Source organism: Cynoglossus semilaevis, chromosome 20, assembly GCF_000523025.1.
Source record: "Cynoglossus semilaevis isolate Cse_v1.0 chromosome 20, Cse_v1.0, whole genome shotgun sequence".
In the NCBI taxonomy this organism is placed as follows: domain Eukaryota; kingdom Metazoa; phylum Chordata; class Actinopteri; order Pleuronectiformes; family Cynoglossidae; genus Cynoglossus; species Cynoglossus semilaevis.
The window spans coordinates 297,751-313,185 of NC_024326.1; the positions used below are offsets into that span (position 1 = coordinate 297,751).

Genomic DNA, 15,435 nt, shown 5'->3' on the forward strand with positions numbered 1-15,435 from the left:
TATTAAATATTGATATATTTGTGTGTATTTGTTATTTGCAGAATCGGGTGAGAAAAAAAACTCTTTTTAGGATTAAAAACATAGCGGAACACCAAAAGTCTGCAATAACAGTGTTGCTCTTGAACGCAGCACCATTGAGCCAGTTGAAACCATTTAGTACCAGCGGTAAGCACTCTCGAAACCCCAAACAAACGTCAATAGCTTTGTAAGCGACATGGTTGTAGTTGGCCAAAAAGTTGAGTCTAGTTGGTGTTTTTAGCTTTATTGCGTTCTTCAAACCACTGTTCACTGGAGGCTATCTCGCTCCAAAGAGGCGACAGGGCATCGTCGTGAACTCAGCAAGTTAGCTCGCTAGCACTTAGCAAACTGATGAATGTGTGCTGCCGCTGTTAAGGTAGCCATTTTGAAGCCGTGTTGTTTCAACGAAACCAGGTCTGTTTACCTCTATTGTACCTCCGTGACAGTTGTTTAAATAAATTGTGTTAGACACTGTTGTTGTATTAATCTCGTTTTTACTTTTATGAGTCTTCCAGCCATAAAATTCTATTTGAATCACGTAGCAGGATTTGCGGACTATCTAACGAGCTAGGTAACACCATCTTTAGCTAATAGTTGGTACGCTTACATTGATATCGGTGAAGTCAAACACATATAACAAATCGCGAAGTTGAGATGGGTATTAGGAAAGTTTTAAGCCTTTGCGGGACTTTGTTGGTTCGTGACTTTACGTCTTTAATGGTTTAGACACAGTTTTCCAACACAGTGCTAAGTCTAGTTAGCTTGACGAAGTGTGTGTGTGAAACGGTGCTGTGTTGCAGTTTTCGTGGACATGTGCGTGTTGTCTGTTTTCTATATTGGTTTCATATAGTAATTTGAAACATTTTTTTTTGCTGTCTTTGGTGTTTTATCCGTTTCAATGTGAAGTGACTTTGCGCATGTCGCACGCAGTAGTAAAGCTGTGTCGGACCGATTGAAGCTGAACTGTTATGTAATACTTCGGAGGGAATACGTCGACGAGTCGGTGGCGGCTTTTAGCGTGTGTGTGCACCGTTTATTTGTGTTTTGGTCGTAATGCTGTCGACTATTTTAATGCGTCATAGTTGACTTCGTAATTGAAGTCTGAGATGTCAAACCTGAGGTGACGACCACACATTAACTAACTGTCAGGCCCGTTTAGATGCACAAGTTAAAACACTGTTTCTCAGTTGTGTTTACTAAACTGTGTTTAATTGTAAAACTTGCTATGATTGCTTTAAAAAAGAATTAACTTAACTTAACTATTTTTCTCAGAACCTTTAAACAGGTACGTTTTTGGTTGTCCCTGATCTTAATTGTTAATTTTGTACCCTTTTGATGAACAACAGTCAGAAGTGGGGTAATGTTCAACAAGTTCCATGCAAATCATCCAGGTTTTTCCAAGCCATTTGTTTTTTTGAGAAGATCCTGACCATTATCCTGCAGTGTACAGATTTTCTGTTGGATTAAGATCGGTCTTTATCGATTTTGTAGTGTGCTTTTGCATTTTATCATGTGAAATGGCGATAAAAAAAGACTTGTTTGGTTGGACAGAGGCGCTTGTATAACCCGTGGAAAAGTACCTGTTTTTTTCTGTGAAAGGAAACTGTTAAAATGCAGAACAACTCTGGACATATTTTTAAAAAGATGTGTTGTGGTTTCTTGTTTGCTAAATTTGGCTTTTTTTTTCTATTTATTACAGATCCATTTTGTTCCTGTGTATACATCTTTAAACCATCAGCAGCCAGCGTGAAAAACTGCACTGAAACTTCCTTGTGACGAACAGACACATATAACGCTTGCTTTAAAAAAAACAAAAAACTTGCAACTTCAAAGAAAAATTAGGTTGATTCAGCTTACTTTTTTTAAAATCCACTTTGCAATTGAATTGCTCTTTATGAAGACACAAAGACCGTCTTGGCTTGCAGATGATTTTCATTTAGCTTCTGAGCTTGCATATCTATGAAATCAAGGCTACATCCTTTATCTGCTTTAATCAAAAATCATCAGATAATTGAATGGGCAGCCTACACATGTGATATTAAAAATTGTAAAGATAAACAGGAAATATCATGCACACTTCAACAGCGCCCCAATTTCACTAACCAAAACTGAAAATGCTGGCAATGTAACATAGGGTATTCCCTTCATTTTTTTGTCATGTGACTTTGAACCTGTTGAGCATCATTTTTTTCTTCAAACACAGACAGTCTTTTCACCAGTTTAATGAGGTGAGCAGTGGGGCTCAAGTGACAACCATTGCCACGAAAAGACTGTCTCTGAGCACATTTTTTCTATTCTGCGTGAGTTGACGTAAATCTTAAAATGATTCGGTGAGAGATAGACACAAAAGAAACTGGCACGCAGTGTGGCAGGACAACATCCGTCTTTTCCTCCATCTGGTGCGCAAGTGGAACTGCTTCACAAACTGCTGTCCATGATTCAGGGCAGACAACTTTCACAGACTTCTTTCTCGCAATAGGAAAAACAAAACAAGGGACAGTCTGGCCTTCTCCTGCCAGTGCGAAAAAAAAATCCTCTATCAAATCACTTAATTTGCTAATTTGCATATAAAAAATTTGCTTTGAAGACATACTCCTAAATTGGTAGCCTAAATGGCTTCAAGTGAATAAGTAAAGAAGTGAGCTTGCTTTTGGGGAAAAACAAACATTACCTGGACTGGAAACTTCATCCGTCGGAGACGTGACAGGAGCTGCCTTGAGAGTCGCATTCAACAAGGGGAAATCTTTCCTTGCAGACCTTCCTTGTGCCCTTTGAAATATACTTCCAGCTTTGGACAATTCTCTGGATCGCCCTTCCAGATCATTCCTGCAACCCTTAGACCCATTTTCCAGTGTTTCACCCTGGACAAAAGGATCACCCTCTGGAGAAAGGGGCTGCATTGTCCTGGTGGAGAGGGGGTCGTCGGTGTGCTGCTCCCCATCTGTCAGTGCACGCAGACTGTGGTCCACGCCAATAGGCCTGAGGAACCAAGCCCAGTTGGACCGAGAGGAGGCATAGGACTTCAGAGCCATTGACTCTGGGGTAATAACAAACGGCTTCATCTCACAGACTTGGGGGAAACATTTTGTAGTTAGATGTCCAACTGTCAAGGGAAGCAGGTCTCCGATACTGAAGTCAATATGAACCAGTGTTAAAAAAACATTATTCACATACTGAAGTCAATATGAACCAGTGTTAAGCTAATTTTTCTCGCTAATCTGTCAGTAGTTAAAAAGAATCATCGTTTCTACAGACTCAGTTTTGTGACAAGTCAGGTGTCAGGCAGCTGTGTACAATAGTACAAAAAAATTATAATATGGCAGCATCTTTCACATTCTAAACAGATGCAGTAAACACAACAACAAAGCTGTTTTCAGTTCCTTTTTCTGCGAAGTATAGAATTGTCCTGTGGGAAATATGAAGGCTAGAGTGGTGCAGCGGTAGGACACCCATCTACCGATGCAGCTTCCGAGTTCGATACCACTGAGTCATGAGATCTCAAGTTAGGTTGCAGTTGGTTTCAAAACTGCCAAATCAATGCGCGGACTACTACTCTGGTGACCACTGATGGAGGGACTGTGTGTTGTGGGAAATGTTTGATTCGGTTTTTGTTTCGCTGATTATTGTTTCTGTGATTAGATCCTGGCCATGAGGTTTGATGCCTCAATCCACTGACCAGAAACACTGGACCTAAATGGCGCAGCATGACTTTGTCCCTGCCTGGCTTAACTTCTCTACACCCCAGCCTGCCAAGGTATTTGTCTACGCTGTTTAATTGATCTGTCAGTTATATGTGTGTGTCAAGTGATAACAAACATATAAAGTTGTGCGGTTAACTCTCACACTGGCCTTGTGAAGTGGAATCACATTGACCATAAGATAAGGCGCACGCGAGGGTCAATGTGTAAAGCAGTACTTTTTTTTTTTTTATAAACATTACTCGACCGTCTCTAGACTAACAAATCACATAAAGAGCAATGTCTATTGTGCCTTCGTGCCCGTGGCAGAAGTTAAATTACTCCGTTTGAAACATTGTTTTGATTTTCTCCTTTATCGTTAGCGTTACGGTTATTTGCCGATTTGCAAACCCAAAGCATCGGCATTAGGACAGAAAGAGTCAGTTTTGTGCCTGTCAGACTTTGATGACATGTTGTTCTGGTGTTTTACTACTCACCCATCCACTCCCGTGTTCATATAGAACGTCCGTTTGCACTACTTTTTTTTTTTTTTTCCAACTAACCTACTTCCATCAAACCCATCTCTAGCTCTCAGCAAATTTGCTGCGATTAAGGCCATGGATTTAACCTCGATCCCAGTCTTACTACTGATCCACAGTGACTCAACGAAATTGCGGTTTGATTGGACTTTATTATAGAGTCAAATTCAGTCTATTAATAATCTTTTTCTTCAGAACAGCTGGCAGTTTTGTTTTCCACATGAACAAAAAGCACGTGTTCCTTTGAGGGGGGAATAGCACTTGACAGTTACTTTATATTTTGCTTGTTGAAGCTGCTTTTAAGTAGTGGGTTAAACATCACACACAGACACACACAATGCCTTCTTTGTATGTTCTCAGATGTCTCTAGTTATCCAGGTCACACAATAGATGCAAACAAAGAGTCGTTTAGCTGCAGTGTTTGTTTAAGATACCCGGGCAATAAAATTGACGGTTGAAGATCTGTGCGCTCACCTCCAGACCAGTTAATTTCCTGCAGAAACGCACAACTGCAGGTGTTGATGATGTTTCTCTTGGGTTCGATGCACTTTTTTTTTCTTTTTTTTTTTTGCTTTGATCATTTTTTTTTTGGTTTATTTTGATTAATTCATATTTCGTTTTAAGTAATGCTACACACATCAGTAGTAGTATGTAAATCACCTCATTGATCTCTGGGGAGAAATTCATGCATATGGCTTGTTCCAAATGTTACCAAATGTGTATTGTTTCAACATGACCTCACAGATGAGTCTCGGTGAGACGTTCTCAGTCTCCCTGTCTTCTCTCTGTCTTCCCACAGTCCCCTGCTGCCAACCTTGACAAACAAGGTGAGCCCCATCATCACAGAGACGGCAGAGCTGCTGTAAGCCGCCGCCGCCACAACTCTTCTGATGGTTTCTTCAACAACGGCTCTCTGCGCGCTCCAGCAGGTAACCTTGTAGTATTGTAAGCACCTGTACAAAATGCGACAATTGTGACAATATTTGTGTGTTTTATATGCAAAAAAAAAAAAAATTAATTAGTGTCTTGGCTGCATTAGGGTTCAAAACTCAAAATCCGATGCACAGATCACACCCTCTAAATGTACAACGATGCACCCTCTCTTTTTAGGAGATGGTTGGCAGCAGCCTTCCCTGCTTTTGAGACACGACTCGGTGGACTCAGGGGTGGCCAAAGGAGGACATGGTGGGCTGGCAGGGGGATCGTGTTGGAAGGAAACACCCAGCTGGCATGGAGCTCCCAGGGGCTCCCAGGACTGCCACCACCACCAGGGACGCCACCCCAAACGGGGAGGTGGCGACAGGGACAGGCAGGGGGGGCACCGGCAGCGCAATGGTAACTTTCATTCCCGCAAGGGCACCTCGTACCAGGACAAGTTTCCCAATGAGGAGCGCAAAGATGGCAAAGACGATAAGCTGAAGTTTGTGGAAGAGGACTTTGTGAGTAGAGAAATATGTTGTTGTTATTTGTATTTATATTACATGTTTCTATTTTAACGTACAAGTAGCTGCAATCTACCTTCCTGCAGCTAAGTCTTTTTTCTTTCTTTCTTTCTTTCTTTTCGTCAGCCTTCCCTAAACCCTGAAACGACTGGAAAGCCTGGGAGTCAAATTCGAGCAGTGGCTCCACATGCTGGAGTTTGGGGTAAGATTGTTCATGGACTAAATGTAGTGCAGTGTTTTTCAACCTTCTTGACCTCATAGGCTCACCTGTTCATTACTTAAAATAATAATAATTATTATTCTTTCTATAATTATGATTTAAAACACCAAGCACATGCACAGCCACAAATTTCTGATGTCAGAATGGGGTCACAAGTCAAAAGTCCATCCATTAAAGTCTAGAGGTTCTGTTGTAAGGAAATGAATCGACCCAATTAGCTCAAAATAACACTGAACCATTAGGTACGTGTACAATTTAATTATCATATTAAAATAGTTTGAGTACCCCGTTTCCATAGTAACACAAGTGACTGGTGTCTTCGTTCAAGCCTCTGTATTTACGAAAGGCAAACGAGAAGAATAAAACAGCGGAGCGACATTATCAAAGGTCAACATTCGGATTTCTCTGATTGTGTTTCAGAAAACCCCCCTAGTGGCAAACAGATGGTGTCCAAAATGCTGGTGATCAAGAAAGTTTCCAAGGAGGACCCCAGCACAGCTTTCTCTGCTGGCTTTGCCACGGCTGGCATACAGCCCACCAACGGCAACAAAGCTCCCCTCGCAGGCTCCAGCGTCTACAAGAACCTGGTTCCAAAACCTGCCGTGGCCCCCACCAAAGTAAGAATGTCACAAAGTGTACACAGGTGGTGAATGGCTGGTGGAGAGCGTTTTTAAAAGGCAGATGCTGGTTTAACAAATCTTGAGGTTTATAAGGTTCTTAACTGTGGGGATTGTTAACTCGTGCATTAGTGGTTTCATATAGAGATTCTCTTGGTTTTGTGGGAAAGAGCACGGTTACTTCAGTTTTGTTCTGAGTGTATCTTCTAAAAGCAGAATGTTGTTGGTCAGGTGTGAGTGTATCTTGTAAAAGCAGAATGTTGTTGGTCAGGTGTTGCAGGTTTAAATAATCAGATGAATTTTCTGTTATCTGGATGCACGGAAAAATATAGTTTTACTATGTCATGCACATAATAATGTTGGTGCTGTCTAATAATATTACCAAATGAAAGCGTATATAAGTGAAAGTAAAATTTTTTAAAATTTTTTTAAGGGAAAAATACATTTTTTTTCTTATTATAATTATTCTAAATTCAAATCTAATATAAAAATGGTCAGAAATTACATGATTTTGCAGCGAAACTACTGTTTTTAATGTCTATGCCAGAAAAAGAGATGGACAAAAACTGGAGTGACAGTGAAGTTGAGGTTTAGAACCGATGAGTAAATCAGAATTAAAAGTGTCTGCAACTTTCTCAACTTTTTGTTTGGTCCTCACCTCCAGAGCACCCAGTGGAAGTCCGGTGGTAGAGAAATCGCAAAGTCTGGCCTCCACATGCCAGGCAGAGACTCAGTCTTCACCAGTCCCGTCTCTACAGCCAAACCGAGCACCCCAGTTAGCGCGCCGCAGCACAACAATCCAAAAGAGGTGAGGGCAACGGGACAAATCAAAATTCAGCAGCTGCATTACAAGAAGAGGATTAACAGTCAAACTACATAGTGGAACTTTAGAAAGGAGACTACTAGTTAGGAAAGTGGGGACTTCCACAGGGTGGGAGCACAGAAGGAGAAGTTAAGTACAGAAGGAGAAGTTAAGTACAGAAAAGTGCTAGAATAGGAGGTGCTCTCTGATGAGTAGCAGTGATATGTTTATCATACTCCCTGCATGATCTTAGCGGCTGATCTACCCCCAGGTTTAGAAAATGACAGGTTTGATGTAAACACAGTCATTACGTGTTGGTGTGGTTACGGACAGCCGCGCTTACTCACTGCTGCTCATCAAGTGTTCATCAGCAGTGGTTTCTCCACTGTGACAAAATAGGGATGAGCTTCCTTGACAAAGACTTGGTAAATATTTAACTACAGGGAAACAATGATCAGAGTTAAAAAAAATGCCTGATATACCCCACCTACAGCAGCCATCCAGCACAACTCCTCCCATAGACATCGCCCCGTCGCGGCTCAAGCTGATGCGTCGCGGTCCAGACCGTAAGAGTGAGTTCCTGCGAGCTCTGAAGGACGAGGGCACCGGAGAGCTGACCACGAGCAGCAGCCCGGGAACATCAGGAGAGGTGGGCAGACACACGGGACTCCATGGGTTTTCATTGGATTTATACTGACATGACCTTGAGACTGAGGAGGATGAGCTTGTAGTGCAGTATATGACTTTTTAAAAGTCATGATTTATGAACGATGTGAAGCTTATGACACCCCCCTTCTAATGCGAATGTTTTCAGGGTGAAAGCAACACCCCGGAGCCCAAACCTTACAGTGAAGAAGTCTGCCATGAGAACGGTCTGTCCTACTCCCTCAGTGACTCAGACACCGAACACCTGTCTAGCTCTCTGGAGGCTGAGCACAGGTACAACACAGCTACCAGCACTTCTTCTCACACACACACACACACACTTTCATACAGGCAACTAAGCAGAAAAAATATCTGCGCTTACGTAGGTTGCTGAAGGCCATGGGCTGGCAGGAGTATCCAGAGAACGATGACAACTTCCTGCCTCTGACGGAGGATGAGCTGAGAGAGTTCCAGACTAAAACTGAACAGGTGAGCACATCAAGAAGAGTTCGCGACGTCATCAGATTTGGTTTTTTGTTCTACACACTAGACACGATTACGATAAATAATCTAACCCAAGTAATTTAAGTTAGGTTACGGCTAGCCTGAGGCTAATCATTAATGCGGTTGGGCTTTTTCAAATATTTCGTAACCTCTGAGTTGAAAAACAAATGTCAAATTCCTCGCTGTCCAACATTTTTTCCAGCTGAGGAAAAACGGCATGCAGAGGAACGGGGTTCTCCCACGGGCGCGGGGCGTGACCCTCCACTTCACCCCCTGGAGGAGTGTGGCGGAGGCACACGTGGAGGAAGGCTCGGAGTCAGAAACCAGTAGCAGCAGCAGCAGCAGTCAGACCTCGGACGACGACGACTGCATCAAATCATAACGTGGCTTTACGGAACAAAAAGAAGAAAAGAAAAAAAAAAAAACAAAAAAAAAACCAACAACACAACAGCCAACAACACATCCCACTTCGCAATTCCCGTCTCCCTCTTTCATCGTTGTTTTTAGAGCACCATTTTTGAATTTCTTTTTTTGATTTTATTTTATTTTTTTGATTTTTGTTGTTGTTCTTGCACAAGGGAAAAACCAATCATATCCCAGTGAAGGGGGAGATTCCTGCTCTGCCAGACGTCATTTTCCCTGCGTTTCCTCCTTCACTGCAGACCCTGCCCCTCTCTCACTCAGCCACCCTCACCTTCCTCCTCTTCCTCCACCACCTCTTCTTCCTTTTTTTTTTTCTTCCTCGCTTTGTGGAACTGAAGTGTTCATCAAGAGAAGAAGGGCAACAAATGCACACTTGATTCTGCTTCAAAAAGACTAACTCATTTCATTGATGATGCTGATGACACATTATTAATGATATTAATAAAAATTGGTTCCTGACAAGCTGATATGTTTCAATATGAATCGGGCTACTGTGCTGATTTTGGAGTATTTGAGGAGTCGCAGGGTTCAGATTTCTTTTTTTTTTTTGTTCTGCTTTCACTCTGAATATCATCTCGGCTAACTGATTTCTAATACTTGCTTTTGTATGTACTCGGTGTTTATACTTAGATCCAGTACCACAGTTAAATACTGTCAAATCTTCCGTAGATTATTTTTTTCATTTAGACTCTAAATGATGTTACATTTGTTATATTTATACATTTTTCAGTTACCATATGCCTATACATTTGCCCTCTGCCTTTATCTACTAAACATGTGAAATTAGGCCTTAAAATTTAATAAATAAAGGCAAGGGACTCAGACCTTACGACCTCAAATATCCTGAAGATTTGACTACAAGGGTTTAGAAGAAATCCCTCCTTTAAATAAGAGATTATCAGTGATCAACAGTTGTCTTGAGAACAGGTTAGATTCCATCTTGAAACTACCTGTAATCCTAGATTATTCTGTGTCGAGAACAGCAGTTTCACTGTAATTGCCTTGATAGCCTTATTTGCACTAAATTCCTAAACTGTAGAATGTTGTCTAGTTCTGTTAAGTTTATTAACCAAGGATAAACTACTGTTTTTTTTTTTTTTTTTTACACAGATGTGAGAGAAGTATAAAAAGACCGTCACTAAAAGTCCATTTATATGAAAGCCTGACAGAAACGGTGACAGAGGTAGGAGATTCTATCAAACTTTTTATTATTTAACTTTACAGGTGACATGAAAACAGATTAATACATTATTTACAGCAATGCAGTTGGATTGGCAGGTTAGAAGAGAGGAGTCTCGGGTAGACGCAGCCCAGTCGGACTTCACTGACTGAAAGAAAGAAACTTCAGTTAGTCTTCAAAGAAGGTGAGTAGAACCACCACACCTGTGAAAGGCCAGTCTGTGTGGAAAAAAAAAACAACTAAACCCAGTACCTCTCCACTTCCATCTTGTTTGTGTGTCCGTTTTCTTTGCCGGCAGGAAGCTCCTGCCCCTCATCCTGCTTCACCTTCTTGACCACAGGTTCTTTCACTGGACTCTCATCTGGCTTCCTCTAACACAACAAAACATTGGTTCAATTTTAGAGGATTTTTAGTGCAATTATGAAATAAAAAAAAAATTTTTTTTTGCAAACTTTCAGCTTCCCAACCTTAAAAAAAAATATATTTTTTTGCAAACTTTCAGCTTTCCCAACCTTTTTCCTGACCAGGTGGGAGATATCAGTGACTGGAGCTGCAGGAGTGTGACCATTGGTGGATGCGGAGTGTCCATTGGTTGAGGCACCATTAACCTGGGAGCAGAGCAGTCAGATTGATGAGATCGCACGAATCACGTAAGTGGAAAACTTGTGAGCAGTTGTCTTAGACGACTTACCTTTACGCCGGAAGATGTTTCAGTCTGTGCTGCCGTCTCGGAGGAGAATCCAGAGGAAGTGAAACTTTCACCCTGATCGAGTAACAGTTCAGAGTCAATGAAATGAAACATAAAAAGTACTTACTAAAACTAGGTATTACTAGACCTAGTCAAATAATCAGGCTAAAGTTATCAACCTGCACTGAAAATGCGGCCAGTTTCACTTTTTAATCCGGCCGCCAAACTTCTCCAAATTATATAATTTATTCATATTATCATAATACTTCTGCCTTTTCCCTGCAGTACCCACGTTTCCCCAATAGATGGTGTAGAAAATGATAAAAGCATTTTAGCCTTTATGCATGACTTTTACATCGTTCACACGAACTCTCCATCTCTCTCATTTGATATGTTCCCAAGGACCAAATATAATTACACCAGGGGCCAGATTTGGCCCGCAGGCCTGAGTCTGACCATATATCTCTCCTTTGTGATCTACTCGAAGACCACAAACCCCTTATTGTGCACCCCTGTGCTAGTCTATGGCGGCGAAATTCCGAAAGACTCACTATGATGCCCTTCACTGCCTCAGAAGCTCTGGCACTTTTGAGTCCCTCGGTGGCGTCCTCCACCTTCTCCTGGATCTCTGGGAGCAGCGTCTTCAGCTCCTCCATCTCCTTCCTCTCCTCAGGCAGAGCCTCGGGCCCCTCTGCCTTGTCTATGAGCTCCTGCAGTTTTTCTGAAGAGCGCATTCATTTAACTCGTTTCACTCTGCATTTTCGTGATATGACGAAACGGCGGGCGTCGAAACCCTCTTACCCAGCCTGCTCTTTATGACGGAGATGGAGCAGTTGAGCTCGGCGATCGCCTCGCTGTACTGAATGTTCAGACTGTGGGCCAGGCCCAGCTGGTAGTGGGTCTCAGCCAGGAGGCGGCTGTCAGAGTCCAGGTGTTTCAGCTGCAGTTTCAGACACTCCTGGAAGTCCTCCAAGGCCTGGGCGTAGTTTCCTGAAATAGATTTGGAATTGGAGTTTTGAAGGAACATTTCGGAATTTCATATTAACGTTAACAAAATGTAGCCGTTTTTGGCTAACTGACGTACGATGGCAACATTTGTTTAACCTAGTCATGTTCTCATCTTTGGAAACTTTAAGATTTATTTCTACCTGATTCAGCAGAAACTTCGCCGAGTTTGAGATGAACCTGAGCCGCCATCAGCTGATCTTCCTTTGACTCTTTCCTTTAAAAAAATAAAAAATAAAAATATTATTTTATTACTCTGTGCTTAACTTGTATTTCAGCAGCCTATCATAGACCGTCTCCACACCTTTTGTAAATGACTTTAGCCACCTCCAGCATCTCCCAGGCCAACTGCAGATTCCCGACTTCATCCCCTTCCTCCTCCTCATCTTCACCACTTTCCTTTGGAAGCACAAAAGTACAAAATCCCACTGTTTGATCCGCTTGAATCTTTCTGACGTCACTTGATCAGATTGGTCAAATACCTTCTCAGCAGCTTCATCTCCTTCTCCATCATCTTCCATTTCGGCATCTTCACCATCGACTTCCTCCTCACCATCTGAGAACATTCCATTAAATGTTGAAAAAAACAAAACAAAAAAAACTTCCAGTTTATGTTTAAGAAAAAAAAAGCACCTATTGCCTCCTCCGTCTCGTCCGCAGCATCCTCCTCTTTTTTGTCCTTTAGCTCGTCATTTTGAGCGGGTTTAGCATCACTCTCACTCTTTTCCTCCGCCTCTCCTTCGGCCTTTTTTTGTTCCTCATCAACAGCTCGTGGCTTTATGTCCTTCTCCCCATTCTCTTCTGTTTTCTGTTCTTCACCTCCATCGTCTGCCCTTTCTGCGTCCCCCTTCTTCTCGGCATCCTCGCCCTTCTGCTCCTCGGCCTTCCCTTCCTCTTTGTCCTTCTCTGCCATGGCGCTGTACACTTGGACCCTCAGCTCGTCTCTCGTTTTCTCTGTTCGGAGGACAGTAAAGTACAGTTGTGTCAAATCAAATTTGTTTACACGTTAAATGACGAGCAACGCTCAAAGATCAAGTTTCCCCCCCCACCGTCCATGTTTTCAGTGCCTTCAATGTTGGGGTCTTTGGTTTTGTCCTCATCCCCCTCCTCCTCCTCCTCCACAGGAACTCCCTCCAGAGCATTACCCAGCACAGAGTTTTCCATTCTACATAAACAACAACAAATGAGATGATCTTTTTCTATCTTTAGTAGTTGTAAACTTTCAATACATCTATAGATTAAAACGAATGAGATGCACTTGAACTTACCGAGCTAACTCAAGCAGTGCTTTTCCGCACCAGAAGAAGGCCTCACCACACTCATCGGCTGTGTCTCCATATGTTTTGGCTCTGCAATATAACAAGTTTAAAAATTATATTATATTATACACATATATATATATATACACACATACATATTATATATACACATACATATATAAATATATATTTTACACACACATATATATCTATATATATAGATAACACTTTCAGTTTCAGTTTACTCATTCTTTGCATTTGTAAAATTTAACTATATGGTTTAGTTCTACAGTTATTGACGTGCATTAGTTCCAAATACTAAACAATTACACCAGACACAATGACTTGACCGTTGCACCATGCAGCCCCTGGTTGTTTGGGGAAAGGCACGTTTACTCGTGTAATGTGTTTGAATTATCTGTACATGGAATAAAACTCACAACATGCCGCAGGCCTGCTGCAGGACGCTCACCGCCTCCACCGCTTTACCCATGACCAGGTGTTTCTTACCGGTACCGATCAGTTTGTTGGCCTCATCCATGTTTACTGACCTGAAGAGACGAAAAAAAAAAAAGTCGAAATAATTAATTTACGTAACTGCAGACATCGAGTGATACCGCGCTGGTTAAAACATATATAAATTCCTACCTGGAGGAACGGTTAAAGACGATGAAATGAGTTAAAAGTTATAAACGGCGACTTCCACAGACTCCTCACAAAGCTGCGGCTGGTGTTTCACTGTTGGCGCGAAAAATCCAAGTTATAGCTCAGCCTTTCCGGTTTACTTCCGTGTTTGAAACCTAGCGCGGGAGATGTCTTAAAGCTACAGTGTGATAGATAGATAGATAGATAGATAGATAGATAGATAGATAATTTAACCTTTGTAATTCCAAATACAATGATGGTTTAGGATGTGTGTTGATTTATAATTCTAAATACAATGATGGTTTAGGATGTGTGTGTATGTATATGTGTATGTAATTGCTCTCTTGTGTATCTCTCTGCATGCACATGTGTTAAAGGCGTGAATGGTGAACGCTGCTGCCACGTCCTGCTGTGAAGGACAGGCACCAAGGGCAGACTTCACGATGCTGCTGCCTTGTCAAGACAAGTCTGGACCTGGCTCCCAATCAAGCACACAGTAGGAGACTCTAACACTCCCCTCTTCAGTGACATCTCACAAGGCATTACTTTAATTGGCTCAATTTGGTAAATCAATCTGCCAAACCCATCACATAGCCTAATCACAGTATTATTTACAGTGGAAATACTCTGAGGGAGATTACATTGGAAAAGTCTCATAATAATGTATTTTTGGCTTTATATACATTACATTAATAAAATACAGGTGCGACATTTTGTGGGGGTTAAATCTCATTAGCATCCTCAGTGGAACACCATTTCCTGGCTCCATCTAAGACAGAGGATGAACCCACGGTAGTGTTTGATCAATATCCCACCGTGGTCTTTCTAACTGGAGGTTATTGTGTTTCTGCCCACTTATCTGGCCCTTGATGCTGCGCCCATGGCAACCGCATTTAAGGCATTGCTTAGAGACAGCAGACAAAGCAGTGTCTGATCAAGGAGCTGTGGTGAGGGGGTTTAAGCAGAACGCAGCATTCGTCAGGTTGAGGTCGCAGGTTTTTTAAATTATTATAAAAGCATAATAACACACAGGGCCAGGCATTACATCAATAAAATGGAATTTAGATTTGCTTTAAATAAAATATTTTTACAGGCCTTTAACTGCTGAATCTGAATGGAGGAGATTGTTGTAAAGTCTAGTCATTGTGTAAACAAGCGATAGGGAGGTCATGAGGAACTGAGAATAAGTTGTACAACCCAGATACTGAATACAGTCAATTGTAACAGAGTGCTGTGTCATCACACTAAATAGTTTGCAGGTGAGTGAGGAGGAAATGACAAAGGAAATTCAATTGTTTTGAACAGCCCCCAAATAATCAAGATATGCAACTAATTTGCCTCGTGGGTGCCTTAAAATTTCACCTTTTCTTTTTATTTGTCCAATTTGATTTTATATTTGACAAAGTTAGACGTTATTTCACTGGGTTAGAAGAGATTTGCACTGGGTGTTGTCTCTGCTGGATTCGTAAGTACTGAGAAGGAAATATAATGATTCACTCACTGATAAGACTGAGGCTCAATAAAGGCAGTACCTTCGGCTACTTGAATGACTGATTTAAAGCACAATCCTTTGGATAATTTTACTAAATTGTCTCTAATTGTTCTTCAAAAACAATATCAGTTTGATCAGAGTGTTTGATTGTAAAACAATGCTATCAGTTTTCCGTTTAACCTATCTATCTATCAATCTATCTATGTATCTGTTCAGTAACAACAATTATTATGTCAAGAAGAGCTCAATAATGAAGCATGACCCACACATATACAATAT

The 15,435-nt window shown here is 41.5% G+C and overlaps 2 protein-coding genes across 4 annotated transcripts; one reads left to right on the plus strand and one right to left on the minus strand.

Moving 5' to 3' along the window:
- Positions 1-41: 41 nt before the first annotated feature.
- gpbp1l1 (GC-rich promoter binding protein 1-like 1) lies at positions 42-9,368 on the plus strand. Of its 2 annotated transcripts, none has more exons than XM_008333617.3 (12): positions 42-165; positions 1,718-3,060; positions 3,658-3,772; positions 5,034-5,163; positions 5,345-5,673; positions 5,803-5,878; positions 6,317-6,513; positions 7,178-7,321; positions 7,809-7,964; positions 8,130-8,254; positions 8,347-8,449; positions 8,667-9,368. In XM_008333617.3, exons 3-12 carry the CDS (start codon positions 3,713-3,715, stop codon positions 8,844-8,846), a joined length of 1,500 nt encoding a protein of 499 aa, XP_008331839.1. In that variant the 5' UTR covers positions 42-165; positions 1,718-3,060; positions 3,658-3,712; the 3' UTR covers positions 8,847-9,368. The 2 variants fall into 2 exon arrangements, with proteins under 2 accessions (XP_008331839.1, XP_008331838.1); XM_008333616.3 differs by having other exon boundaries at positions 158-432.
- Positions 9,369-10,078: 710 nt separating this feature from the next.
- Positions 10,079-13,824, minus strand: LOC103395822 (histone-binding protein N1/N2). 2 transcript variants are annotated; one of them, XM_008333620.3, is made up of 14 exons: positions 13,668-13,824; positions 13,460-13,570; positions 13,029-13,109; positions 12,828-12,925; positions 12,394-12,714; positions 12,243-12,316; positions 12,065-12,159; positions 11,904-11,977; positions 11,557-11,745; positions 11,307-11,476; positions 10,759-10,830; positions 10,580-10,675; positions 10,320-10,438; positions 10,079-10,215 (listed from the first exon to the last, which is right to left on the minus strand). In XM_008333620.3, exons 2-14 carry the CDS (start codon positions 13,558-13,560, stop codon positions 10,209-10,211), a joined length of 1,497 nt encoding a protein of 498 aa, XP_008331842.1. In that variant the 5' UTR covers positions 13,561-13,570; positions 13,668-13,824; the 3' UTR covers positions 10,079-10,208. The 2 variants fall into 2 exon arrangements, with proteins under 2 accessions (XP_008331842.1, XP_008331841.1); XM_008333619.3 differs by having other exon boundaries at positions 12,810-12,925.
- Between the last annotated feature and the right edge of the window lie 1,611 nt (positions 13,825-15,435).

What these genes read in the sequence shown, in the direction of transcription:
- gpbp1l1 (XM_008333617.3), top strand. Translation starts at nt 3,713, where the DNA reads ATGGCGCAGCATGACTTTGTCCCTGCCTGGCTTAACTTCTCTACACCC. An exon ending in CTACACCCCAGCCTGCCAAG is followed by an intron (nt 3,773 to 5,033) that starts GTATTTGTCTAC and finishes GTCTTCCCACAG; the next exon opens with TCCCCTGCTGCCAACCTTGA. An exon ending in TCTCTGGAGGCTGAGCACAG is followed by an intron (nt 8,255 to 8,346) that starts GTACAACACAGC and finishes GCGCTTACGTAG; the next exon opens with GTTGCTGAAGGCCATGGGCT.
- LOC103395822 (XM_008333619.3), bottom strand. Translation starts at nt 13,560, where the DNA reads ATGGATGAGGCCAACAAACTGATCGGTACCGGTAAGAAACACCTGGTC. An exon ending in GAGATGAAGCTGCTGAGAAG is followed by an intron (nt 12,160 to 12,242) that starts GTATTTGACCAA and finishes GTGCTTCCAAAG; the next exon opens with GAAAGTGGTGAAGATGAGGA. An exon ending in GCTAAAGTCATTTACAAAAG is followed by an intron (nt 11,978 to 12,064) that starts GTGTGGAGACGG and finishes ATTTTTTTAAAG; the next exon opens with GAAAGAGTCAAAGGAAGATC.